At 53.2% G+C, this 26,826-nt stretch overlaps 3 protein-coding genes across 10 annotated transcripts in view; 2 read left to right on the forward strand and 1 right to left on the reverse strand.

Moving 5' to 3' along the window:
• Positions 1 to 1,320: 1,320 nt before the first annotated feature.
• On the reverse strand, positions 1,321 to 4,514 carry Grina (glutamate ionotropic receptor NMDA type subunit associated protein 1). Of its 2 annotated transcripts, none has more exons than XM_021658711.2 (7): positions 4,355 to 4,514; positions 3,057 to 3,392; positions 2,867 to 2,976; positions 2,586 to 2,786; positions 2,339 to 2,467; positions 2,112 to 2,255; positions 1,321 to 2,021 (listed from the first exon to the last, which is right to left on the reverse strand). In XM_021658711.2, the coding sequence occupies exons 2-7, from the start codon at positions 3,367 to 3,369 to the stop codon at positions 1,872 to 1,874; spliced, it is 1,047 nt and encodes a 348-aa protein (XP_021514386.1). In that variant the 5' UTR covers positions 3,370 to 3,392; positions 4,355 to 4,514; the 3' UTR covers positions 1,321 to 1,871. The 2 variants fall into 2 exon arrangements, with proteins under 2 accessions (XP_021514386.1, XP_060245217.1); XM_060389234.1 differs by lacking the exon at positions 4,355 to 4,514 and adding an exon at positions 3,501 to 3,611.
• On the forward strand, positions 3,429 to 18,113 carry Parp10 (poly(ADP-ribose) polymerase family member 10). 3 transcript variants are annotated; one of them, XM_021658702.2, is made up of 11 exons: positions 8,336 to 8,481; positions 8,582 to 8,763; positions 8,847 to 9,101; positions 9,174 to 9,410; positions 9,492 to 10,231; positions 10,337 to 10,561; positions 10,651 to 10,723; positions 10,986 to 11,618; positions 11,715 to 11,848; positions 17,249 to 17,423; positions 17,503 to 18,113. In XM_021658702.2, the coding sequence occupies exons 2-11, from the start codon at positions 8,589 to 8,591 to the stop codon at positions 17,808 to 17,810; spliced, it is 2,955 nt and encodes a 984-aa protein (XP_021514377.1). In that variant the 5' UTR covers positions 8,336 to 8,481; positions 8,582 to 8,588; the 3' UTR covers positions 17,811 to 18,113. The 3 variants fall into 3 exon arrangements, with proteins under 3 accessions (XP_060245215.1, XP_021514377.1, XP_060245214.1); XM_060389232.1 differs by lacking the exons at positions 8,336 to 8,481; positions 8,582 to 8,763 and adding an exon at positions 3,429 to 3,554; XM_060389231.1 differs by lacking the exon at positions 8,336 to 8,481 and having other exon boundaries at positions 8,494 to 8,763.
• A 339-nt stretch (positions 18,114 to 18,452) lies between these two features.
• The window catches only part of Plec (plectin), a 62,060-nt gene continuing 53,686 nt past the window's right edge, over positions 18,453 to 26,826 (forward strand). For 2 of the 5 annotated variants that reach the window (XM_021658603.2, XM_021658613.2), the window contains exons 1-2: positions 19,239 to 19,431; positions 19,739 to 19,943. In XM_021658603.2, the coding sequence (XP_021514278.1) occupies positions 19,381 to 19,431; positions 19,739 to 19,943 (256 nt within the window). In that variant the 5' untranslated portion in view covers positions 19,239 to 19,380. Of the gene's footprint in view, positions 18,589 to 19,238; positions 19,432 to 19,738; positions 19,944 to 21,663; positions 21,817 to 26,826 lie in introns of those variants that run through there. The other 3 variants (XM_060389229.1, XM_021658671.2, XM_060389224.1) reach the window with 2 other exon arrangements.

Consider the following 26,826-nt stretch of genomic DNA (forward strand, 5'->3'; position numbering starts at 1 on the left):
CGTCAACCTGTTTACAGAACTTGCCACAGCTCTGCAGATGAGGAACTGGGTCTGCGCAAGAGAATGCCAGAAGGGGAGGTGGGGAAAGCGCTTCTGTCACCTTGTGTTACCAGATGACTAAGGTTAGCCGTTATGGTAAGGCAGACTCCAGGAAGCAGCTCCTGGCAGCAGCACCACCACCAATGGCAGTAGCCCATCAAGGAAAAACCTTTTGGTTCAGTTTGTCTGAGGTCAGGGCTAGGGATGAGAGTAGGAGGGACAGCTGGAGCAGCCAGGGTTGGCCAGTTGGCAGAGCCTGGATGCCAGGATGAGGAATACTGGGCTTCATCCTGAGGACACCAGGTAGAGAGGGCTCTTAGGTAGGTGGGCTGTGGGGTCCTTGGCTCACATCTGGCAGTCTGGTTTGTAGAAATAAGGTAGAAATTAGTCTGAGGAGGTTGGGTGGGAGAGGAATGAGACAAAATGAAGGAGGGGATGGCCACATCTGGCCTGGGGAGATAGTGCAGAAACCCCAGGTTTTGTGGGGAGGTGCTTGTGGCTTGGCATAGATACCTCATACAGGTACCTCATAGCAGAGGTACCTGTAGGTACCGGTTGGCTTGTGGAGTATGAATTCCTGTGTGCCCATGAGGAACTGATACCAGTTAACTAAGCACTCCCATAAACTGCCAGCAAGCAGCAGCCCAGAGAAATGTACAAGAATCAAGGCCACCCTGATCTTGAGGTTTCAGGAGGCGAGGGGCTTGAACTGAGTTGAGATCTAGGTGCCAAGGAGCCTTCTGTGGGGAGGGTGAGGACTCACTCCGTTTGTGCATAGGCAGGCTCCAGAGACATGGATAGATGAGGGCTCCAGAGACGAGATGCCAAGGGCAAAGAAGTGAGGAAGAACAGGTAGGCCCAGGGAACTGGCTCCAAACGGCAGTGCTACAGTACCAAAGGCCAAGGAGCCTGCCTAGTGGAGCCATCTCTGTTCAGCTCTTTCAGGGCTGTGCCAATGACCTATGCTGCCGGTCCTGGGTAGAGACATAAGGAACTCAGAGCCCACGGTTATGCTGCACCATTCTCAGAAAGTAGAGGGAGACACAGCCAGTTTACTCTATAGTGTCCTGATACTATGCCTATGTGCCTCGGTGGGGACCCTGTTCCTCAGCCCAGATCGCAGGACACGCCTTAAAATTCAGCTGGCAAGATGGCAAGGAAAGAAGTGGTAGCACAGCGGATGAGCTACCGTCTTCAGCCTCCACTGTCATGGCCTGTCCAGAACCTATCAGCCCCCCTCCATACCGCATGGAGGTGGCGGCAGTGAAGAGACGCCAGGAGAACAGAGCAGAAGATAACCTTTATTGGAATTTTAACGATGGCATCGTGAGTGAAAGGCCCCTCCCCTGAAACATGCCATCCTCTCTGCTCTCGGGGCTCAGCACAAGAACGAGACCCCATCCTGCATGTCCCTCAGAAGGCAGGGTGGGGTGGGAACGGGGGGGGGGGTACTCTACACCAGGGGAGCTGGGACAGGAGGGAAGCCGTGCACCCTCACCTCTTAGAGTGATCCTTCTTCCCTGGGACCTGGTGTTGATCCCAGACCCTGGAAGGGGCTGGCAGACGGGGCTCATGCAACAATGAGTGGACAGAAGGTGGCACAGAAATGCAGTCCCATCACCCTTTGGCAAGGGCAAGAGAGCTAAAAAGGGCCATGCTGTGGCCATAGAGGGTCCAAATGTTAAGTATTTGCAGTGTACATACACGAGGGTAAGAAGGGCTCCCTCTGTTCCAGGCTATGCCTGAGGATCAGAGAGAGGGAAGCACAGATGGCATTGTCATGCCAGGGGCATGGGTCTGAGCCAACCATGCCACCTGAGCTGGGGCTTGTTCTACTCCTTGGCGCGGCCAATGATGGTGAGAATATATAGGAAGATGTTGATGATGTCCGTGTACAGGTTCAGAGCTGCAAACACATACTCTTCCGGGCTCAGGGACAGTTGCTTGTTCCCTAGGAGCAGCTGGGTATCCACTGCCAGGAACTAGGTGGGGGGGAAAAGACACGGTTGGTATTAAACGGCTTATTCGCTCACCCGGCACCCCAGCAAAGGCCTCCCAACACCCTCACTCACGCAGGTGAAGAGCAGAGCGCCTAGCGAGGCATACACGATCTCCAGGATGCGGTTCCGGATGAAGATGCAGAGTATGGCGAAGATGAAGAGCACCACCACACTCACCAGGAGCACCCCCATGCAGGAGGTGAAGTCATAGCGGGTCTGGGAGGAAGGGAAGAAGGTGAGAGGCTGTGGGTGTGGAGGACTCCGGGGCTACAGTCCCATCTTAGGCCTCCCCCCCTCACCTGCAAGGAGAAGATGACCACCGTGAAGCAGACAGCTGTGGTGATGCCCACTGCCATGATGACTGCCTCCGTGTTGTAGAAACTGGCTATCATGCCCACCATGTAGGACAGGCTGACGGTCAGGATCGACTGCAGGGGAGGATCACAGGGGGCCTTGGGTGTGTGGCACCGCTCTGGGTTCAACCCTGCGCACCTCCCTTTCCTGTTCCACAGGCACAGGGGGACTGGGCTCAGCTTTGGGAGTTACCAGAGCAACAAGGTTCCAGGGATGCTTTCGCCGGAAGTCCCCACAACAGCTGAGGACAATGAGGGAGATGAAGAAGATGGCATAGGAGACATAGTAGGTCCAGACGTTCTCCCGGACAAAGCCCTTGACTTCCCCAACGAAAGTGAAAACTGCCACAGTCGACAGGGTCACCGACAGCTGCAGGGTCAGCACCAGGAACACCTGGGGAAGGAGGAAATCAGAGCCTCCCCAGGGTTGCCACCCCATGACTCCTCCTACCCCACACACTTGCCAGGCCCAACCTTTCTGATGAAGGCCTGCCGAATGTTTTTGTCCCAGTTGACGGCGGGGAAGTCCTGGTTGTCATAGTAAGATGGAGGCCCTTCTTCCTGGTAGTTCCCATGCTGAGGTGCTGGGGGCACAGAGGCTGGGTCAGGGTACCTTGAGAGCAGCTGAAACCCCGCCCCCACCCCCACCTTTCCCTACGCTTACAGCCAGGGTCCTGGAAGGGTGGTGGCTGTCCATAAGGGTTGGGGGGGAAGGGGCTCTGTGGGTATGGCCCCTGTGGGTAGCCTCCTTGAGGGTAGGGTCCCTGAGGGTAGCCACCTTGTGGGTAGGGGCTGGGCCCATGGGGGTAACCTGGCTGACCATAGGGATTGGGCTGGAAAGGGGCCTGTGGGTATGGGGCCCCAGGGTAGGGAGGCTGAACATAGGGAGGCATAGGGGCCTGGGGCCCCACAGGATAGCCAGGGTTGGGGGGAGGATAGCTGTCCCCAGACACCAAGAAACTCTTTTCATGGGACATGGCCTCGGGTTCTGTGGCTGCCCCTAGAGGAGAAAAAGAGAACAGTTAGCTAGCGCTGACAGACTGGAACCAGTGACAGCCCCACCTGCCGTGGATCCCAGGAAGGGGAAAAGAAAAAGCTGGACCATGACCTTTGTACAGGGCTGTGAGGAGCCTCTGAACCAGGAGGCACAGAGCATTGTTGGGTGAGGCTGGTCGGGGGGCTGATGTGGACCCTTAGAAGGGGCTGCTCTAGATCGCCCTAGGGGTGGGGGATGGGAGGAAGAGTGATGGCTGTCACCCTCGGCTTGGAGCTTGGGAGATGCCTCCTCACCGCTGCAGGTCTTTTGGGTCAGAGCTCAGCAACGAATGGTCTGGTCTGGGGGCGCGGCGCAGTGGATAGGGAGGCGTGGGGGTGTGCCCCGGCCCTCCCTTTCCCATCCCGCCTATTAAGCAGCTTGAAGGGGCCAGCGCTAGCGGCTATTTCTATCCCAGGAAATCCCCAGGCCATCTGTGATCAGCGGGAACCCTGACCCTCCTCCTAAGCACAGGGCCCAATGTCCCTAGCTCCGGGTGCTGAATGCAGGCCTGTATTGGCTGCTAAGGTGTCTGCTAGTAGGGTACGCCAGGAACAGCGGGGTGCGGGGGTGTGTGGAGGATGGAAGCGACCAGAGGGCGTTCAAGGGAACAAAGCGGGGAAGGGGACGACGGGGGAGGAGGCGGTGGTCACAGAACGCGTCCCGAGGGCGGATGGGCCCTCTGGTCGGGTTGGGGGGTCGCTGGGCCTCGGGTCTGAGCCGCAAACAGCGCGCCGCCCCCTCCCTCTTGCTCAGAGCCGCCAAGCTCCCCACCCCCAATGATGCCACCAGTCTGGGCGAGCCCGGCCGCGAGTCCTGTCCGAACCAACTGACCCGAGGCGGCCGTGCTCAGTAACGCAAGGAGGGAATGGCCGACTGGCAGGGGGCTGAAGCGTTGACACGCTCCTGGGATTGGTCGGGGGACTCACCGCTCTCGGGGAGCCAGAGGCCGGTGCCTACGGTGACCGCTGCGCAGCCGCGCGCGGTGATGGCCGGTGCGTCCGCACCTGCACCCTCTGAGCGGCCGGGTTGCTTGGGCCTGCGCCTTCGGCTGGCGAGACGCAGAGGAGCCTTGTGACTGGGCGGGCCTTGTGATGGGGCGGGGCCTTGTGACGGGATGGGGCGGGGCGGGGCGGGACCTTACGGTCAGGGCCAATGTTGTGACCAGTCCCAGCGCCCCTGTGCCTACCGAAACTGCCCCGCACGACCTGGCTAGGCAGTCAGCACGTCCTAGGTCAGAATCCTGCAGCCTGTGTTTCCTGACGAGAGCTGGTCAGGGTCTGTCACGGGGGCTGACGATTTCTGGAGGCATGAATTTCGTTTGGTTTGTGGCTCTCTGTCGATGGATTCAGGGAGTTAATTCCTAAATCCAGGATTTACTGAAGCCTCCAAGCATTCCATCCCTTGCAGGCTTTGTTGTTTGAGAAAAGGTCTTACTCTGTAACTACTGCTAGCTTGGAACTCACTATGCAACCCAGGCTGGCCTCAAACCCGTGCTAATCCTCTTGCCTCAGCCTTCCAGCTACTAAGATTACAGTCATGATCTACTATACCCAGACCCCTATTTGCTTTAAAACACGGCATTTACAACTGGGTGGCAGAGGGGGCATGCCTTAGAATCACACCAGGAAGCAGAGGCCAGCCTGGTCTACAAAGCAAGTTCCAGGACAGCCAACCAGTACTTCATAGTGAGACCCTATCCTGAAAAGACAAAAACAAGAAGCCACCATTCACTTTCCCTTTTTTATCCGCACCTCTTCCAGACTGAGAGACTTAATCATTTAATTGTTCCATTCTCTCATACTCAGCCTCTTGTCGTTTGTCTCACATCCTCAAAATAAATTTGTCAGGAAGTAGAGGTGGGCTCAACTCCCTGCCTCAGTTCTGGGGGTGGAGGGAGGGCTTCCTGAGGAAACTTTGTTCTGGGTGGTCTGCAGGTCTTCAGTTCCAGTTCTCCTCTGGTTCTCAGCGAGGCCTTACAGTGAAGGCTGGGAAGGGATTCTCTCCTGTGTCCACAAAGCACTGACTGTTTAACAGCTGGATCTAGTGAAGGTGTGCCCTGATCCGTAGCTTTTGCACAGGATCCTGGTATAAACCCGGCCACTGTGGCTGATTACAAATTCTCACTGGGTTCCGTTGCTGTGATAAACGCCCTGACAAAAAGCGGCGCAGGGGAGGAATGTTGTATTCGGCTCACAGCTCCAGACCGCAGTCCATCATTTCCGTCAAGGCAGAAACTCAAGCTGCTAGTCATTTCACTTGACCAGCCGAGAGCACAAAACCGTGCTGCTTGCTTGCTTGCTCTCAGCTCTCTTGAACAGTTCAGAACAATGGTGCTATACACATTCAGAGTGGCTATTCCATCTCAATTAACAAGAAATCCCTTGAAGACACGCCCACAGGCCAACCCGTTCTAGACAATTCCACTCCAAGACTTTCCCCCTGGATGATTCTGGGTTGTGTCAAGTTGACAGTTAAAACTAACCAGCACACAAGGCATTGCCAGTTTAACATCCAGTTTGCAGAAATTGCCTAAGATTTAACCACGGCAGTAATGTGAGCTGTGCTAGTGCATCCCCGCTTGTGGCAGGACCTCTGTAGCAGGCATTTATCTAAGCACAGTGCGCTAGAGGGTGGGTGAGTCCCGTAAGAGGAAAGCATAGAGCGTACCAGGCAGGCTTTTGTGAAAACAGAACTGTAGGCGCGAGTTTTTCAAATGATACTTTATTTGGGGGTTCCTTAAACCTTACACTTCCCTTCCAAACCCCCAACCCCAGGCAGGAAAAGAGAAAGTCGGAAGGGAAAGGGGATGTAGCCCTCTTTAGGTCTTCCTGCTGGGTAAGGTAGGATTCTTTGGGGGGGGGGCAGTAGCAATGTCTGTCTTCAGGACATCCAGAAGTCCAGGTAACCAGCAAGCCAGCCAGTCAGCCAGCCAGCCAGCACAGCAAGCAGTCCTTCACCTCCTCCAAGCCACCACATTTTCTTCGTCTGGGCTATCATATTTATGCCCCTCAAAGTTCTCAGAATTCAACTAATTCCAGCTGGCAAAGACCAGGCCCTTGCACTGAGCAATAGTGAGCTGTGAACAAACAAAAATCCCACACTTGGGATTAAAACCAAAACATGCTGACATGCCATAAGCCGAGATGGCCACAAAACAGAACCTCATATCATTTGTGGGATCTTTAAGGAAAAAAAAAACAATGAACACAAAGTTGACTACAGGGCCTTGGAAGGAGCCTGGACAACTCAGAGGTCCTTTGAGTTTTTAGCTCCATATTAAGGCTGCCACTAAGGGCTGGCTGAGGGAAATCACGGAGAAGGGATGCTCATGTAGCTCTGTCAAGCAGAGTAAAGCTGGTGTAGGGGGACTGGTATAGGCAAGAGCTGAGGACAGGGAGGTTGGGGCTGAATAAACACCAGGATGTTGTGTATGGAAAGGAATTAAAGGGATAGGAAATGGGGGCTGGAGAGACGGCTCAGAGGTTAAGAGCAGTGGCTGTTCTTCCAAAGGTCCAGCAATCACATAGTGGCTCATAACCATCTATGATGAGATCTGGTGCCCTCTTCTGGCCTGCAGGCAAACATGCAGGCAGAATGCTGTATAAATAATAAATAAAATTTTAAAAAGGGGGGGATAGGAAATGGGGCCAATTAAACTTTGGCTTTTACAACCATTGCCCAGCACTTGGGGAGGCAGAGGCAGGGGGATCTCTGCGACTTTGAGGCCAGCCTGGTCTACAAAGTGAGTAGAACAGTCAGGGGTACATACACAGAGAAACCTTGTCTCTAAACCAATCAATCAATCAATCAGTAAAGTTCTAGAGGCTCTTAATTGTGGGGAGAGGAAAGTAGTAGAGATTCAAGGACTACAGGGTTAGACATATAGACCGGCGCGAAAACCATGATCTTTTGGAGGTAGAGCTGGCATGACCAGAAGATGTGGGTAGAGAACATAGTAGTTAGAGCCTTGGGGATGAAAGAAGCAAGCAGGCTATGGTGGTGGGTGGGAGAGTGAATTCTAAAGGCACAGCCTGAAATCTGGGCATGGTTGGATATGCCTACAGCACCAGCACTCAGGAGGAGACCGAAACAGGAAAATCACTTCTAATTCAAGACCAGTCTGGCCTGTACAGTGAGTTTCAGGCAATCTGGGCTACCGAGTGATATCCTGTTTCAAAAATAACAAAGGCGTAGCTTACGTGCATGTGAGGACTGGTCCTGTCTGTGACTCCAGCTCCCCATTCTGTATAAGGATTAGTGGCAGGAAGGTATGTGGCATAGTGGCTACATCTGGGGTGATGACCAAGTTGGTACAGATGGGAGAACCAGGCAGAGGTGGGCTGAAGGGAGTTATAGGAAAGGAGCTGTTACCACGCAAGCTTTACATTTTCAAATAGTTATTATTTGTGTGTGTGAGTGACACGGTGTAGCTCACACGGGAAAGAAAACTTGCAGGAAGCAGCCATCTCCCTCCATCATGTGAGACCTGGGGTTTAGAATTCAGTTTGACAGGCTTGGCAGCAAGGGCTTTTACTTGCCCCTGGGCATGAGCTTTTGGGGGCCAAGGGTGGAACTGCTTACCCTCAGCACTTAGAAGCAAGGCTGATTACCCTCTGGGTGCGAAGGACCTGTTTGAGAAGGTTCCTAAGAGACTCAACCAGGGGCCAGCCTATGGAGTCAGTGCTGCTCACGTCCAGGGCCTGGGCACAGAAGCCTGGAGACCCTTGGTTGGGGGGAGGGGTGAAGGGATAGGGGGGTGGTTTCATTGGTGGGACAGCGACTCAGGGATGGTGGTTAGCCACAAAGAGAAGGCAAGAAAGTAGAGAAAGACTAGGAGACGTGTGATCCACCCTGCCAGTCAGAGGCTAGCGCGGGTGCTAGCAGAAGGGTCCTCAGAAGTTCCTTCAGCAGAGGAGGAAGTGCCCCGAACTACAGCCACTGGCTTAGCTCCTCCCTCTTTCCTTCCCCAAGTCAGTTTCACTTTTGCTTTCCTATATCTGGCCTTCTTACTGGGAAGGACAACAAACTAACCCGACTGGCCTGAGTCAGCAGGGTAAGTGTAAATGTGGGGCGTTGGGGAGCAGCTAGAGGCATGGGAGAGGGGACTGAACAGGTGGAACGGGCCTCTCTCCTTCCCATGTGTCCCATGCCAGGATTCTGATGGCAGAGGAGGAGGAGGTAGGGAGAGCCTTGGAGCTCCGGGGACTGCCCCCTGAAGTGCCAGATGAGTTGCTTACCCTTTACTTTGAGAACCACCGTCGCTCTGGTGGAGGACCTCTGTTGAGCTGGCAGAGATTTGGCTGTGGGGGTATCCTCGTCTTTCAAGATCCTGCAAGTGAGGAGGCTGGCTCAAGGGGGGGGGGGCTGTCTAGGTGCGCTGAAGCTTTGCCGTCCCTGACGCCTCGTCTCTGCTCACAGATGCAAGGAGGGTCTTAATCCGAGCAGAGCACCAACTACACGGTGCCCGGTTGAGCCTGAGGCCAGCCCCGCCACGTGCCCCCGAACGTGTGCTTCTGCATCGACTGCCACCTGACACTTCACCTCAGAGCCTGGAGCAACACGTTCAGGCCCTGCTATGTGCTGCGGGGCACCCCGTGCAGGCTTGCCATGCCCTGGCCAGTCCTCGGCAGGACTGTGCGCTGGTCCAGTTATCCATGCCCCTTTCTGAGGCAGGTGAGAGGCAGGGTTGAGGGCATAGCTTCTCGTTAAGGAAGGTGCCTGAGCTGATTCACATACTGTCCGCAGAGGTCTCTGCCCTGGAGGAGCAAGCCCGGAATCTGCCCCTGAATGGGACCACAGTGTCCTTGGCCTGGGTGCCCCAGACCCGAGCAGTACGTGTGGTGGATGGCGCTGCCCCGGTGGAACCGTTGCTGTTGGAGCTCTACCTGGAAAACGAGCGTCGCAGTGGCGGGGGCCCCTTGGAGGGTCTGCGCAGCCTGCCTAGGCAACTGGGCACTGTTATCCTCTTTCAGCAATGGCAGGGTGAGTGGGGTGATAAAACCAGCAGGACCCTTTCTCTATGCTAGAAACTCAGTGCGCTTTCTGTCTTCCGTCTTCCTCCAGTGGCTGAACGTGTGCTGAAGCGGAAACACTGGCTACAGGGCTCTGAGTTGAGCCTGGTCCCCCACTATGACGTCTTAGAGCCAGAGGAGCTTGCCGAGGGCATCAGTGGAGGAGACCACCCAACCTTGCAGGAATCTGGAGTCATCCAGCATGCTCTTACAGGGGCAAGAGGGCTGCCTGGGGCCCTGCCTATGACTGTGGGCTCTGGGGGGACACCAGGACAATTAGGAACCCCTCTAAAGGCAGGTCCTGAAGGAGCTCCACGACAAGCCATGCCAATCGATTCAGGGTCTGTGAGGTCTCTGGGGCAAGAGGAGCCTATAAACCTAGGAACTACGGGATCTCCAGAGCAGGCTGGTTTCATGAACCAGGGGATTATGGGGTCTGCAAGCCCAGTGGGTCCAGTAGAAAGCTTTACAGAACTCCCAGGTCAAGTAGGACCTATGATCTCAGACACAGAGGGAGTTCAGGGGCAGGAAAGCCTGGGGGAAGTTGGCACAAGCTCACCAGAGCAGGAGGGGCTGTTGGGTTTAGTGGGAATGGCCATGGAGTCTCCAGAACCAGGGCTGGAGAGCCCGGGATATGGGGAGCTGCAGAGGCAAGAGAGCTTGGTGGAGATGGTGATGTCAATGGATCCAGGGGCCATGCGTTTCCTGCAGCTTTATCAAGAGGACCTCCTTGCCAGCCTGGAAGATGTGGCCCTCTTCCCACTTGAAGGAGTGGACGTGACTGGCTTTCGGGTGAGCGGCCCTCAGAATCTGCTTCCATCGCCTCTTCTGTGACTGGGGTCCGGGTACCTTTCCTGTGCTCTGAACCTGTATACTGTCCTCCTTATGGTCCCGCAGCTTTATGGGGCCAGGACCCCATGCCAGGCAGCTCAGGAGTTGCTGCAGAGTCTGCTGTGTAGCATTAGCTGCCACGTGCTGAGCATGAAGCACCCAGGCAGTGCCAGGTTCCTGCTGGGCGTGGAGGGGCAGCGACTTCTTCACAGGCTGGAGGCTCAGTTCCAGTGTGTCTTTGGGACAGAACGTCTGGCCAGCGCCACCCTGGACATAATAGACCCTGAAAGGGTAGGATGGAGTTTTCCCTTTGTCCTTTTGTCTAACACGCCAGACCTAGGTGCCTCCTGGGCCGTGACCCTGACATCCTCTTCCCACAGACGGATCCCACTGAGGCCCTCCAAGTCCTCCATGACCACAGGACAGGCAGTGATCAGGAGAACATGAGACTGGGTAGGGCTCCCTCGGGGCCATAGTATGTCCTGTGATTCTTTTCATGACAATCCTCTCCTTGCTCTGCCCTATCACTTATTTAGTGACCCTTTTGTGGCCTACCCGTACCCACAGGTGCAATCTCTCTCTCTCTCTCTCTCTCCCCCCCTTGCTTTTTTTTTTTTTTTTTTTTTTTTTAATCCACTCCAATTCATCCTGCCATTTATCATCAGTCCCCTGGCTGGGCCTGACCCCTGACCCAGTGGCCTCTTCCTACCTTTAGAGGAAGTTCAAGAGCTGCTGGCTACCTTGGAGGGCCTACCTGGGGAGGACAGGCTGTCTCTGGAGATGGGGACGGAGAGACCTGGAGAGCAGTCAGAGGAGACCACCCTACAGCAGGAGGTGGAAAACCCCACACTTGAAGCTTGGGAGGAGGCTGTGGCCTCAAACACTGGACTAGAAGAGGAGGCTACGTTGCAGCTGGCTATCCACCGATCCTTGGAGTCTCAAAGCCAGGTGGCTGATGAGCGAGAGGCCACTGCACTAAGGCAAGCCCTGGCCCTCTCCCTATTAGAAGCAGAAGAGCCCCTGGGTGATGATACTGGGGGTAAGGCCCAGCTGGTGGTGCACACATCCTTTGAGCAGGATATGGATGAACTGAACCGGGCCCTATCCTGCGCCTTGGAGGAACACCTTCAGGAGGAGACAGTGAATCTCCAAGGCTGTGTGCTGCCCACAGAGCTTGGGGCACGCCTGGAGAGGTGCTATGATGTGAGTGCTATACTATGCGGTGACCGAATTGTCCTCCGTGGCTTTGGGGTCCAGCCTGCCCGTGCGGCTCGCCACTTAGCTGCTCTCCTTGTTGGCCCCTGGGACCAGAATTTGACCTTTCCCTTGGAGGCCTCAGAAAACAACCGTGAGTCTGTACCTTGTACTTGGGGAGTGTGGAATGGGTTGGCTTTTAGGCAAGTGCTGAGGCATGGCTCTGATGTCCTTTCTTTCTGTGTGTCAGTGTCAGAGCAGGGGCTAAAAGAACCCTTGGGCAGGCTGGAGGCCCTGGAAGAGAATTCCAAGGAGTTCCAGGATGTGGTGCAGGCCTTTTATGACACCCTGGATGCTGCCCACAGCAGGATCAGCATTGTTCGAGTAAGTTCACATCCTCTGTGGTTGGCCTTGTGACCTGTGTACACTTTCCTTTATATTAGGGTCAGTTGACCAAAAGCTGCTTAAAGTGGACATGTTGAAAGCTGATAGACTGGATTGCCACATCCATACATGGCTCCAGGAACTTGAACCTGACTGAGACCATTGAGGGACTGAAGAAAAGACAAACACACAGATAAAAGGAATGCTGGGATACAAGGTCTGGCCTCTTAGATGGAGAAACTGAGGCACCCCGGAAGCTGCATGTCTTTATTGTACAGAGCTGACCAGGAGGGGTGGGGTGTTGCATACAGCTGTACAGGAGGCAGGGTAATTATATACAGATAAATGAGGAGACAGGTTTAGCAAATCTCAGTGGGAGCAGTCACCGTGCAGTCAGTGCATATCCTAGGGGAGAAAGCTGTCACGGACATTTTCTGCACACACCATCAGCATCCACGTTTGGAGCAGAAGATGATTTTGCCATGCCTCTGAGCCTCCCAGGTAGAAGGCTTTGCCAAGGTTCTGGGGTCCCTGACATGGCCAGCTCATGTCAACAACAGCCATTTACTTAGGACTCCATTCACTCAGGGTTCCTCTGCTTCCTCCACTAGATAAGCACCCCTTCTTTGCCCAGAGAACAACATTTAGAGTCTTCGGAAGATGGACAGAAGAGCATAGGGACTAGGGATCTGACGGGCCTGCCTGTCAATGCCACAGTTGCTACCGTCTGGCAGCCTATGTAAGGATTACTCTTCCTGTTGGGGAGGAGGTGGCTCTCTGTCTCCAACAGAGGCCTTTTCTGGCAAAGGGCCAACCCCTCATTCTCTCTGTGAAAATAAAATAATACATTTTTATGTGCATGTAGAGCTGGGCATATAGGTTAGTGGGAGAAAAAAATATACATGTATGTGCATATATATGTGTGTTATATATATTTATAGTGGCTGCTCCTCCTGTATTCTTGTTAAATTTGGCAACTATGAGCATGGCCAAAAAACAAGCTAGTACCAACTAGTGGGGAGCCAGAATGAAGCCTCAGGCCCCTCCCCCGCCTCCACTTCTCAATCTGTCCAGGCAGGTGAGAAAAGAACAGAGGCAAGTAGATATCTGTGATTTTGAGGCCAACCTGGTCTATGTAGTGAGTTCCAATCCAGCTGGAGTTATATAGGAAGACCTTGTTTTAAAAAAAATAAAATAAAGGACTATTGGGGAGAGAGGGACCGTCAGGCTAGTTTGCTACATGTGACGAGGGAACCAAGAGTATTCAGGGAGTGACAACAGACATCCCTGGAAATACACTAAGGAGATGGAGAGTAAGCAAGAAAGGAATGCATGATCAACAATGAACAATGAACGGCCTTCTCATCCAGAAGACTGAACGAACCCATAGATGAGGCCAAAGATGGCCGTAAACCTGTAGAGAGGGCAGGAAAGTTGTCAGTCTGCTGTGAGACTGGGCAAGGTGCTCTTCCCTCTTGATGCTGAAAGTTGTGGGTGGGGCTAGTAGCCTCAGTCTTCATGTAGACATGCCTGAAAATGCAGAACTTCTGGTCTTCCCCAGAGGTTAGGAAGGTCACCACTGGGTCCTGACAACTGTTGTCACCTATGACCATCACTGCCACAGCAATTGCCGTCCAAAAGTACTGCAGTCACGGTCTGCTGATTCTGTTAGTAGTATTAATTTACTTGATTCTTCTAGTAAGTGTATTTATAACTTAGGATGCCACATTTGATGTTTTCTTCTGCTATTACTTTAGAGAGGTTTTGTTTTGTTTTGTTTTTGCTTGTCTGCTTATACAAAGAGGAATAGAATGGGTTTTCTTTTTCTGTCGCCTCTTCCTCCTACCATCTCATAATTTGGTCATTTGCAGTATTTAAATTATGTAGTTAAGGTGCATAAACCAACTTCACGTTATAGCCTGCATGCTTTGGCTTTATGTTGATGATGAAAAAAATACCTACCCTTGCATCACAGCTAGGTAATTGTTAACATATCGTTAGCACTTGGGAGGCAGAGGCAGGCAGATTTCTGAGTTTGAGGCTTACAAAGTGAGTTCCAGGGCTACACAGAGAGACCTTAACTCCAAAAACCAATAAAAAAAAATTAAACAAACAAAGTGTAGGAGCTAACGAGGTGGCTCAGAGGCTGAGAGCACTTGTTACTTTTGCAGTGGGCCTGGGTTCAAGTCTCAGCATCAACATGATGGCTCACAACCATCTGTAGCTCCAGTTCCAGGGAACCCAAAGCCCTCTTTTGAACTCTCCTGGTACTAGGCATGGGTGTGGTGTACAGACGTTCTTGAAGGCAAATCATGCACGTGAACAAAATCTATTTTTTTTAGAATATATATATATTTTTCAATTATTTTCTTTTAGTTTATGTAAATGAGTGTTTTGCCTGCATGCATGTCTGTGTACCATGTGTGTGCCTGGTACCCACGGATGCCAGAGGAGTATCATATGGTTCCTGGGAACTGAACCCACATCCTTTAAAAGACCAGACAGCGCTTTTGACTACAGAGCACTCCTTAAAAAAAATAAAAATAAAAAAAGTTTTTTTGTTTTTTTTTTTAAGTAAAAAATAAAAAATAAAACAAGAATGTTTGGAGCCTGGAGAGATGACTCAGTGGAGTTTGATTCCCAGTCCCCATGTTAGGCTGCTCACAACTGCCTGTCACTCCAACTCCAGGAGATGACTGATGCCCTCTTTTGGCCTGTGAGTGTACCTACACATATACATACAAAAATTCAAACAAAATGTCTTCAAGAGGGAAAAACGAAACAAACACATACAAAAAACAAAACAAACAAACAAAAAAACCCCGTCACAACCCTGTGTGGTAGACTAGGAATGTAGTTCTGCTGGTGGAGTGCTCCCTAGCATTCACAAAGCCCTGGGTTCTATTCCCAGCAATGAACAGAGGAGACTCACTAATGCCATCAGTGAGGGGCAGGAGGAGGCAGTAGGATGAGGTCATCCCCAGCTACATACTGAGGTCAAGGCCAGCCTGGGGTACATGAGGCTATGTCTCAAAAAGCAACAACAAAATAATAAACATGCAAAAAAACAAATGAATAATGTCGGATGAGAGAATATTCTGGGATTTAGTGTCTCCTTTTGTTGTTGTTGCTGTAATTTTGCTTTCCTTGTTCTGAGTCATGCTTGACTTCTGGGCAAACTGACCTCTTGCCATCTTGATGCGTAGATGCTGCAATTGAATAGGAGCATTTCTGCGTGGGCAGTGAACATCTCGGAGTTTTAAGTTATATTAACAACTGCGTGTATGGCAAGTGCTTGTAACCCAGGCACTCCAGAGGTTGAGACAGGAGGATTCCTGAAAGTTTGAGGCTAGTCTGGTTTACATAATAAAGGCTAGTCTGGGCTACATAGCAAGAACCTGTCTCAAAACCAAAAAGTACACATATAACCTTTCATAACTAGAGGACTGTTTTGCAACTATTTTATTTTATTGAGACAGGTCCTCACTATGTAGCTCAGGCTGTCCTGGAACTCATTATGTAGACCAGGCTAGCTTTGAACCCACAGAGATAGGGCCTTCTCTGCCTTCTGATACTGGAATTACAGGCATGGCTCTAATTTGATAGATGTAAACTTTCCATGATTTTTCATTTGCTAATTTGTCCTTGTTTGTCTTCATTATTATCTTGGCTGGAATATAGTATTTAGATTCCAAATATATTTTTTTCTCACATTTATGAAGACGTTGCTCTTCTCCCATCTTTATGTAGGTGGGTTCTGGGGCCTGGATTCAGGTTCTAGGCTCACACATCAAGGACCTTTACTTTTTGGGTCATCTTATAGCCTTCCATTCTTAGAAAATTAGAATAATCGATTGTTGTTGTTTTTTAAGATTAAAAAACATGTGTTGTGCGGTGGTGGCATGGGTTGGGTGGGTGGGTGGGAATTATGTGCACATGAATGCAGGTGACTGTGGGGGCCTCTGAGCCCCCTGGAGCCGGAATTACAGGCAGTTGTGAAAACCCCTGACATGGGTGCTGGGAATTGAACTTGGGTCCTCTGCAAGAGCAGTGTGCACTCTTAACTGCTGAGCTATCTCTCCATCCCCATGCATGAGGATTTACCAACATCCAGTATTGAGAAACCCAAGTGTGGGATTTCTTCCCATCTGTATTTGTATCCTGACCCTGGTGTGTGTGTGTACTTGAAAAGGTCTCTTCACTTCAAAAGCTATAGTTTTCTGTTAGGTGCCAGAGGCATGTCTTTCCCAGTGTCCTTGGCACTTCATGGTTCTCTCCATCTGGTGACATGGCCTCCAGCTCAGGGAAACATCTTCCACTGTGATCCCAGGAGCACCACCTTCCCACGAAGCGGAGCTTAGACCTTCTCCATCTGCGTGATGCTCTTGCCTGTCCTCTCATGGGTTCTTTCCCTTTCCCTTTAGCTCTGTTCTCAGCACCAGGTCCTTAAATCCATCTAGAGTACCACACAGCCGGATCTTTAGCTTTAACCATTTCAGTATCTAGCCCGCTCACAGAATAAGCTCAGAAATCCTTTCCTCCTCCTCTTCTTTTTCTTTTCTTCCTCCCTCCATCCCTCCCTGCTTCTCTTCCTCCCTCCCTTTCCTTTCCTTTTTTTTTCTCTCTTTTCTTTTTTTTTTTGGGGGGGGGTGTTTCAAGACAGGGTTTCTCCGTGTAGCGCTGGCTGTCCTGGAACTCTAGACCAGGCTGGCCTCAAACTCAGATCTGCCTGTCCCTTTGTCCTGAGTGCTGGGATTAAAGATGTGTACCACCACCACTTGGCTTTTCCCTTTCCTTTTTTATCTGGGGAGCCAACCCACTTGCCAAGCAAACACTCTGCCCCTGCACCGCACCTCGAGCCTTGAAATCTCGTTCTTAATGCCCTGCTTCTGATGTTCAGACTGCTTTTCAAAGCAGCTATTTCTGTTTTATGGGTGTGGTGTTCGTCTGCCTCCTTCTCCTAAAAGGTCAATTGGAGTTTCTTTTAAAGGTCCGTTTGAAACCCCGAGTTGTTCCTTTGGAGCTGAAGCTGTCTGAGTCTCCCAGCATGGAGAGGCAATGTTGGCTCCTGCTGAAGCCCGATTGTTGGTCCTAAATTGAGATGAGTTGGGGTGGGCTCTGCCCACCCACAGGGCTCCTTGGAGGAGTCAGGCATCCCTGGAGGAGTTAGGCCTTCCTGGAAGCCAGCCCTCCAGTGCCACTTGTCCCCAAGAGGTGGTGAATGCATTCTTCCGGACAGAGCATGGTGGGGGGCGGGGGTGGGTTTCATGTGTTCACTCAAACTCTCAATTCTTCCTTCCTCCCCACCAGAGAGCTGGCGATTGCTGAGTTCAGCTCTCTTCTGGCCAGCCGAGGGAGAGATTCCAAACAAACTCACCCCAACTTCCATGCACTTGGCAGGTGGAGCGTGTGTCACACCCGCTGCTGCAGCAACAGTACAAGCTGCACCGGGAGCGCTTGATGCAGCGCTGCCAGCAACGCCCGGTGGAACAAGTCCTCTACCACGGCACGTCGGAATCCGCCGTGCCCGACATCTGTGCGCACGGCTTCAACCGCAGCTTCTGCGGCCGGAACGGTAAGGCCTGCGCAGGGCAGGGACGCGGGCCACACTGCCCCCGAGGATCCTTGGTGGCTCACCTGTCCTTGTCCGCCAGGCACCCTCTACGGACAGGGCGTGTACTTCGCCAAGCGTGCCTCCCTGTCGGTACTGGATCGCTACTCGCCTCCCAATGCAGAAGGCCACAAGGCAGTGTTTGTGGCACGGGTGCTGACCGGCGACTATGGACAGGGCTCCCAAGGTCTGAAGGCGCCTCCTTTGAGGGCCTCTGGCCAGGTCCTTCGCTACGACAGCACGGTGGACTGCCTCCTCCAGCCCAAAATCTTTGTCATCTTTCACGACACCCAAGCTCTGCCCACTCATCTAATCACCTGCAAGAACATACCCCGGGGTACCCCCTGGTGAGACCGCCTTGGTCTCTTCCATCTCTTTCCTGGACATTGGACCTGAGAGGCCAGCTTCTGCTTCCCTGCTCCACAAAGTTTCTAAGCGTTAGAGCTGCCCCCGGGGGCGCTCTTGCCTCTGGCTGGAAAGCCAGGATGACTGTGGACTGGGGAGGGCCAGACCTAATCGGTTCCCTGGCTTGCTCCACCGCCAGGGGTCAGCAGAACGCGGCAGGAGGGCGCGCTGCCAGGCACACCCGTGGTGGTTGGACCGCGCCCTAGCGCGGCTTCTGTCTTTGAATAAACCTGTACTTGGAACCAGTTAGATTGAAGGACTGGTTGAAACTGGGAATCCGACCTCTGTGTGGGGAGTGGGGGCCACGAACGTGGCTAGGGACAGGGTCAGCTGTTCACGGAGGGGTGGGGGCGGCGGTGGGCAGTGGACCCAGGCATCTGGGCGCGCTGCGCTCCTACGACCTCACGCTCCCCAGCAGCATCTCCGTCTCCTCGCGCGCCGACCGCCGAGGTGTGCGCACTCGGTGGGCGCCGCCTGATCAGTCGTACCGTGGGCTCCGGTTCCGCAACCTCCCGGTCCAGGACTCCTGGCTCGTAGCCCGGTCACGCGTGAATCGTTCGCTCGCTCTCGGAGGTGCCCAGGCAGCGAAGCTCTTGGTGGGACCGGGGCGGGGCTCTCGGTTCGCCCCGCCTGCGCTGCCTCCGCGGTTCTCCTGGCCCCAGGAGTCTGGCTGCGGCGGCTGTGAGGAGGCAAGCGGAACCACCAGGAGCGTAGAACTGGGAGGGTATGGAGAGGCTCGGGATGTATTGGGAGTTTGGGGGGAGGGTGGATGGGGGTGGGATGGCTTCAGGCCACCCGGAACTAGGTGCTGCCCCGCAGCCCCTCTTGCTTTATGCAGAGAACGACACCTCCCTGGGATCAGGAAATTGCGGAACTGGACAGGAGGTGCTTGAGTGTGGGCAGAAAACCGCTGCGGCGAAGGCAGGCTCGGTTGGGGGGATGAAGCCGAGACAGCCACTGAGGGGCTCCCCCCGGTGAAGCGGGGTCGGGAGAGGCACCAGCTCGAGGTCCGCTGACTCTTTCTCGGCCCTTGGCCTGAGGGCGAGGCACAGAGCCCACATTGTGCCCCCAAGCTATGCCACCCCCGCTGAGACAGAGCCCCATTCACCTCTTCGCACGCCAGTGCTCTTGGGGCAGGGAGCTGGGGCGTGTGCCTGGGGAATGCGTGCTCTTTGGCTGCTCCTGCAAGTGAGCTGGTGGGTTGCTAGAGCTGCTGCCGGGCTCCCCCGGGCCTTGCGGCATCCGAGTTCCCGCAACCCACGCCGCTGCGGCTCCAGCTATTTATAGGCCTTTGCTGCAGAGATCGCAGAGACAGAGGTGGGACTGTGCGGGCTGGAGGTGGGGTAGAGTTGATAGGGAATCCTAAAAGCCCGAGACTGGAGGGAGAATGCAGTGATCAGGGACCGGGGTTGAGGGTCCTTTTCTGAAGAGTGGGACAGGCAGCGTTTGCTGACGGCTTCGTTGCCAGCCCGTTGGAGGGGCAGAAGAGGGGGAGTCCAATTTTGAAACGCAGGGAATGGAAGGGCCAGTTGCCCCTGTGACAGATCCTATCATCGTGTACTTGAAGGTAGTGCCCTCTTCCCCTCCGGTTTGACAGGTGGAGGGTGGAGTCAGAGTCCTGTGTTGGGGGTGGGGAGCGGGGTGTGGGGATAGTCAGCAGTTAGGTAACTAAGAGACAGGAATGATGGTCAGCGTGTGTGCTGAAGGACGCCAGGATAGATAGGAACCGGGAAGACGGTGTCAAGCCTGGGATGAACACCAGGGGTCAGTGTGTGGGCAAGATGGGGCCTAGGAGGCTTTTGGTATCAATGTTTAGGTTAAGGAGGGGATAGGTCAACGTGTGACTCCCTCTTACCATCCCCCCCCCCCCCCAGGAGACCATGTCAGGGGAGGACTCCGAGGTTCGGCCAGCGGCAGTGGCAGAAGGTAGTTCCAATGGAAGCAGCGGCTCACCCAGCCCCGGGGACACACTGCCCTGGAACCTCGGGAAAACGCAGCGAAGCCGGCGAAGTGGAGGTGGACCTGTGGGCAATGGGAGCGTCTTGGATCCTGCCGAGCGGGCAGTCATCCGGATTGCAGGTAATGGGGAGGGGTCTGGTCCGCTTGCCTCACTAGCACGGGTGTTCAGCACCTTGTCTGTACTGCGTGCAGGTGCTGGACTGAGGGAGAGGCCAGGACGGATCAGCTGTGAGGGAGGGCTTAGCCTGTCCCGGAACCTACAGGCAGCACAGCTCCACCTGCTGGCTCTACCTCGGTAGATACAGGAGGTTGGAGGTCCTTTTACGTCAGGTCTGAGGCTTCCTGCTGTCAGTGGTCTGAGGAAACAGGTCCAGGTGCCAGAATAATTTCTCCGGTTCTCGAGGTCAAACTGCTTCTCCTAGTCTTGGCTGCCCTCTCAGGGTGGGTGGGAGCACATTGCCACGCGAAAGGAGAGGATGTTTAATCTGTGAGGGCCCTAGAACCTTCACGAGCTGCTCCTTTCAGCTGCTCCTTTCAGGAGCTGCCAGTCTGAGGATGGGAAAGACCCAGTCGAAAGGCACCATGGGAGGGCAGCAGGCGGTTGGAGGGTAGCGAGCTGCAGGGCAGCCTGTTCCTCTGGGAAGTGGGTCACCTAAGGCTGGAGGCCACTGGGTGGCATGTCCTGAGAAAGGGAGCCCTGACCCGGTTCCACCAGCAGGGCCCCCCTAGGGGATGGGGAGGCATTTGAAATGCCTGGGTAGACTGAGAGCTAAATGGCCAGGGGCTGAGCATGGAGGTGGTACAGCATCCAGGAGCTTTGTTGGTGGAAGCGTGGCAGCAGCTCGTGGAGACGGAAAGGAACAGATAAGGGATGTGCCCCGCACCCTGCCTCAAGGACTATTCATGATCTGCGTGCATATGCACGCACGCACACACACACACACACACACACACACACACACGAACACACTCTAGTGACTTTATAAAAGGGTTATTTTCCCAGCTGGATTCCTGAATACCTTTCACTCCCTCAGACCTCTAAAGACAGGGGTGAGGGTAGAGGCAGGGTACCTCAGCAGCCCCCTTTGCCAGTTGGGTGGTTTCAGTGTTCGCTGACCCTAATGCTGTAGCCAGCCCCACTTGCTGCCCTCTTTGTGCTCGCTGGTAGTTTTCTAGTGACTGGTTTCTAGATGCAGAGCTTCTGCTCTGGTGAACACAGTGGGTAAGGTTTCCAGGAACAGTGCCGGGTCGGTCGTTGGGAAAGGAGGGTGTGTCAGTGCTGGGAGACGGGCCTGTGTCAGATGGATGGGTAGAAAGGGACTTTTTTTTTTTTAAATCACTAGGGTGTTTACTTTTGTAAACCGTGTACTCCGTTCCTTTTACGTGCGACTTTTTTTTCCCCCTGTTTTCTAAGGGCTTCTTACATTTCGGAGATATCCCACTATATCTCCACTGTTATGGCGGAGGAAAGTTGTAAGTAACAGAAAAGGAGGGAGAGAGCCAGGCAGGAAGAGTCTCACTCAGGTGGCCAGGTGAAGCTGCCGGGGGCGAAGGAGTTGGAGCAGTCGCGGCTGACCTAGGGAAATGGCCACCTTAGGCTGAGTTCTGGGTGAGGAGGGCCAGCCTGTCAGCCGCATCTGGTTCCCGAGCAGGCAGGGAAGTGTTTGCAACTGGTTGTGTGTGTGGGATCAAGGCTAGGGTTCCCGCGAAGGGGCGCCACGCAGCGGGTACAGCTACCGGGCCAGGTCCCCGGCTGTCCGGCCCGGCCCCGCCCCGCCCGTGGGGCATCCTGGGTGCGGGGCGGGGCGGGGGAGGCCTCTTTAAGCCGTGCGCGCGGAGGCGGCGGGGGCAGAGCGGCTGCCAGGGCTGGCCTTGCGCAGCGGCCCGTTGCGTTCTGCTCCCGCCGGCATGGCCCATCTGCTGACACCTGGCCCACCACCCAACGAACAGGACTTTATCCAGGCCTATGAGGAGGTGCGGGAGAAGTACAAAGGTAGGGAGCCTCTGGCCCCTGTCTGCCCTTCGGGCGCGCGGGGCCCCTCCAGGTTAGACAGCCTGACAGCCGGCCGTGTCCCCAGCTGCTGTCACCGACCGTTGTCCCAATAGAGTCCAGTCAGTCGCCGCAAGTCTCACCAGCCTCGCTCGCTCCCTGCAGCCTTTGGGGCCCAGGGAAAGGATAGATGCGCTCCATTGAGCCCCCGTGTCTATGACCTTAATAGGACATCTTGAGGCACGGGTGGGTGGGGTGGGCCCTGGTGGGGGCGGATGGCTTGTGTGTGTATGAAGCCGGGCTTGTCAGGGTTCCACAGTCTAGACCAGTGTCTGCTGCCTTTACCCGGCAGACACGTGGGTCACGGTTAAGCCATCCCCTGTCTCTCCTCTGGGGCAACTGCCTGTGTGGGGTGGGGGTGGCTGCTACTGCCTGGCCCGTGAATGGCATAGCTGCTGCCTCTCCTCACCTCCCCAAACTGGCCGGCGCTGGGCCACACCCTCCCTTGGCAGGGAGCTCCATTGCACCCTGACTTTGTCCCTTGAAAAATAGCCCCTTCTTGTCCAGAGGAAACCTCAGAGTGTCCATCCAGTCCAGTGTGTGTGGCTTTGGCAATTTATCTGCTTCATGCCCCCCCCTCCCTGGAGCCCTGGCCCTGCCCAGCTTCTGGACGCTGTCGGTCACTCAAGGCCCAAATGCTTGCCTCTGGGTTGGGGTCCCTGAGTTCTACGCAGGCATGAGTCCAGGTGTAGCTCCCAGCCCTCAGAGACTTAGAGGCCGGGGTATGTGCCACCGGGGACGATTGATATGGAGGGCCCAGGCAGAGCCCGACAGAACAGGTTCCAGCTCCACATGGCTGGTTTTGCTGGCTCTGCCCCCAAGGGCAGCTCAGGGAGAGAAGTCTTGCAGCTTTGCCTGGAGCCTGTGGTGCCGCTCCACCCCATACCTTATCCAGGCAGGGTAGGTCTCACGGTGCTCTGGGCACAGTGGGTGTGCCGTGTGTGGTTCTGCTAGTTCTGTGGCTGGCCTGTTTGCTCATGAGCATCAGGTAGAGATATCCCTGGGGCAGTGGGCTCTTGAGCCTGACCACTGTACCCCTGGAGAATCATTGAGAGGGCTGGCCTGATGTTCACTCCTAGAGGGGCTACCTGGGAAGGTAAGGAAGGCAAGGAAATAGTCGTCTGACTGGGCCACAGCCTTCCTGGCATCCTCCAGGATAGTACTGTGTAAACTAGTATTGATGATGCAGAGTAGCGCCTCTCAAACCTTCCCTGTCTGGTCTGTTTGCTGGGCTACATGGTTCAGTGTCAGAGCCTTGTGTAAGCATCATGCTAGAGGCATCCTGGTTCTTCTTCCTGGGGTGGGGGCTTCCTGCTCATCCCGGAGTGTACTGACAGGTCCCTGTAGGTTCCTGAGACCCAGCTCTCTGTCCTTTCCTAGCCTAGTTCCACTGGAGGCAGAGGGTCATACTGGGCCCACTGGGCGGTATTGACCCTTGTCTGTCATCGGGCTTGGCATTGGAGGGTGGCGAGAGGGCGGTGGGTGCTCCCTGAAGTGGAGTTGCCACGTGACAGTGCAGCTGCCCGTGCATGTATGTCTCACCATCCTCAAAGTAGCTGAGTTGCTAAGCAGGATAGCAGGTGCTGGGGGCTCCTGGAGCAGTGACTGAGGACCAAGAATGCTTCCGAGGCACGCCAAGGCACCAGTCTCCTTGACTCTGACTCCATAGAGAGGATAGCTGAGGACTGGGGCTACAGGCCGAGGCAGGAAACAGCCCAAGGGAGGCCAAAGGTGCCCCAGGTATCCCATTTCCTTTCGAGGCCTGACCTTAGTGATCTCATTGAGACCAGACCCTATTGGTCCCGTCAGGCTGCCGAGGTCCCTGGATTGCAAGGACATGGGGAGTTGTCTCCAGCAAGGAAGGCAGAGGGTCTGGCACCTAACATTAGCCAGCGAGTTCCTTGAAGGTGGTTATGCCTCTCTCCTCGGCCCAGCTTACCACTGGCCTTTTCTGTGGAAAGGAGGGAAGCTCTGAGAAAGACTCCAGTCTTTAAAGCGATGCTACCTTTTCCTTTGGACTCTCATCCTGCTGACCTTCACTCCTATTTACAACCCCCCAGGCCTCTTCCCTAGAGTCATTCCTGGCTGCTCTTGGTTGGAAATCCCCAGCCTTCCCCACAGGGCAATGCTTTCCCCCAAACTTTCTAAACTTCCTGTGTACTTGAGTCTCTCTGTCTTCCTGACCTGTCCTGCCTGCTCTCCAGGGAGATTCCTGCACAGTTGAAAACTACTGGAACTTGTGGCTGGAGAGCTCTGGAGGACTGGGGAAAGGATGGGTTGGAGAAAAGACTGGGAGCTAAGTCAGTTTGTCTACAGCAAGACCTGTCTGAGGGCTCCCAAACTCCTTTGGAGGCTGTGGCCTACCTGGTCCTACAGTAGGTGGTACCCTCTCCAGTGTCCCTGTCCTTTTTCACACTGGACTCTGAGCTCTGTTATCTGTGTCCCTGGCACCAGGACTTCTCCACCCCCGCCCCCCCCAGCCAGTGTTTGCAGGGAGTCTGCACGGATGCACGCTGACTGTGTCAGGTACCCTCTCAGTAGCGCTCAGCTGGCCAAGGGTGAAGGCTAGCGGTGGCTTGGGTGCTCTTTGGAGAGGACTTATGATCTCTATACTGTGGAAAGTGGAACACCCTAAAAACAAAAAAAGCAAAACAAAACAAAAAGCCAAAGTCTAGTACAGTACAACTACCGTAAAGAAAAGTAGTAAAAGGTGGTGTGTGTGTGTGTGTGTGTGTGTGTGTGTGTGAGGAAGGGAGAGAGGGAGAGGGAGGAGCTAGAGCTTCCTGTTCTCACTAGCTCTCAGACTATGATGACCTCTGGAGTCACTGGCTTTCCTTGTCAAGCCCTTATTCTGACCTCCTGCTTATTATTGTCTAGATGTACTTCACATGTCACAATGCAAGTCACTTATTTAAAGTGTACAATTTGGCGGGCAGAGGCAGGAAGATTTCTGAATTCAAGAGAAACCCTGTTTGGGAAAAAAAAAAGTGTACAATTCAATATTTGTTTTTAGAATATTGACAGAGTTGTACATCCCTCATAATCAATTCCAGAATATTTTGTCTTCTAGCCCCTGCTGTCACTGATCTGCCTTCAGCCCTTATGCCCAGCCTCTTTTTCGTGACAGGATCATACAGAATATCGAGACTGGTCTTGAACTCCCAGCACTCTTACCTTTATCTCCTGAGTGTTGAGTTTACAGACAAATGCCACCATGGTAGAATGTTTCATTTTATTGATAGCAACATTTGTTTATGTATTTATTAGTTGATGGATGTTTGAATTATTATGACTGGTGGGACTATTGACATTTGCATACACACGTGTGTGTGTGTGTTTGTGTGTGTATACTTGTATCTTTCTCTCGGGTAGATGACTAGGCATGCAATTGCTTGGTCATGTGGTAATTCTATATTTAACCATTTGAGGAACTGCCAGATGGTTTTCCACAGTAGCTGAAGTACTCCACTCTCCCAATATACTCTGTTTCTAATTTCTAATTTCTTCACTCCATTGTGTCCCCCCTTTCCTTCCCCTTATCTCCATCTATTAATTTTTCTATTATCTTTTCCTTTTGTGGAGTGGGGTATGGAACCCAGGGCTTCCAGCATGTTACGTGCCTTTTAAATTTATTAAAGTACTTATGTTTTGAAAGATATTTTTAATTGGAAAAACCTTGCACTTACTTATTTATTGGGTGGGGCAAGCTTGTGTCACGGTGAACCTGTGGAGGTTAAAGGACAAACTGTGGAATTTACTCTTCCCTTCTACGTGGTATCAGGGATTGAACTCAGGTCCTCAGCCTTGGAGGTAAGTGCCTTTACCCACTGAGCCATCTTTCCAGCTCACATATGTATTGTGTTTTAGTTATTATGTGTCTGATTTATTTATTGGTTACTTGTTCTTTATATGGTATTATCTAAGACACTGTCACTCTAACCAAAGCTACAAAAATTTTTGCTTATGTTTTTTTTTTTTTTTTTCCGCTTCTTTTTTTTTTGTGGTGCTGGGATTTCAGGGCTTTGTGAAAGCCCTGAAAGGTGAGGGAGCACTACCAAGCTCCACTTCTAGTCGTATATATTTAGCTCATTAATTTTTTTTTTTTTTAAGTTTCTGGGTATATTGCCTGCTGTTACGTACACCGACTGTGTGCAGTGCCTGTAGTGGCCAGAAGAGGGCATTAGATTGTCCAGGAGGTACAGATGGTTGTGAGCTGTCTTGGCTGTCTTGTAGGTGCTGGGAGTCAAAACCTGCACGATCAGGAAGAGCAGCCAGTGTCCTTATTGGCTTAGCTACCTCTCCAGCCCCTGTATTTAGTTCTTATGTTGAGGTCCCTGGTCTGTTTTGAGTTCATTTTGTTCATGACATGAAATAGATATCCGTGATAGCATGTGAATATCCTGTTATTCCCAGCATGATTTATTGGTTGTTTTTTTTATCCCCCTCCTATTGGATGCAGTCTCATGTTTTAAAATGATTACAAAATACTCTGTTACTTGGAAGCATCACTGTTTATTTACTTGATTCTTTTAGATGGACATTGAACTTGTTTTAAAAGGTCATCGGGGCTGGTAACTTGGCAGTTAGGAGCACTTACTCCTCTTCTGGAAGACCCGGGTTCTATTCTCAGAACCCACTCTGGCTGGCTTATTTCTACTGATTCAGCTCCAGGTGATCCAGCACCCTCTCCTGGCTGCCGCAGGCACCTGCACTCATGTGACATACACACAGATACATACCCACACATATGAATTAAAAAGCTGTCAAAGTAAAGCCTTAAAAACAAAACAGAACAGTAAAAAGGTTGTATTTCTAGGACCAGTGAGCTGCCTCAGTGGCTGAAAAGCGCTTGCTGTGTGGGCTTGACCCCCCATGAAGGAAGGGGAGAACTAACTCTGAAGGTTGTTTTCTGGCCTCCACAAGCACTCCTGGCACATATGTATACACACACAC

Source organism: Meriones unguiculatus, chromosome 8, assembly GCF_030254825.1.
Source record: "Meriones unguiculatus strain TT.TT164.6M chromosome 8, Bangor_MerUng_6.1, whole genome shotgun sequence".
NCBI classification, from domain to species: domain Eukaryota; kingdom Metazoa; phylum Chordata; class Mammalia; order Rodentia; family Muridae; genus Meriones; species Meriones unguiculatus.

What these genes read in the sequence shown, in the direction of transcription:
- Grina (XM_021658711.2), bottom strand. Translation starts at nt 3,369, where the DNA reads ATGTCCCATGAAAAGAGTTTCTTGGTGTCTGGGGACAGCTATCCTCCC. An exon ending in ACCCTTCCAGGACCCTGGCT is followed by an intron (nt 2,977 to 3,056) that starts GTAAGCGTAGGG and finishes CTGTGCCCCCAG; the next exon opens with CACCTCAGCATGGGAACTAC. An exon ending in GGCAGGCCTTCATCAGAAAG is followed by an intron (nt 2,787 to 2,866) that starts GTTGGGCCTGGC and finishes CTCCTTCCCCAG; the next exon opens with GTGTTCCTGGTGCTGACCCT.
- Parp10 (XM_021658702.2), top strand. Translation starts at nt 8,589, where the DNA reads ATGGCAGAGGAGGAGGAGGTAGGGAGAGCCTTGGAGCTCCGGGGACTG. An exon ending in CATGCCCCTTTCTGAGGCAG is followed by an intron (nt 9,102 to 9,173) that starts GTGAGAGGCAGG and finishes TACTGTCCGCAG; the next exon opens with AGGTCTCTGCCCTGGAGGAG. An exon ending in CAGCTTCTGCGGCCGGAACG is followed by an intron (nt 17,424 to 17,502) that starts GTAAGGCCTGCG and finishes CTTGTCCGCCAG; the next exon opens with GCACCCTCTACGGACAGGGC.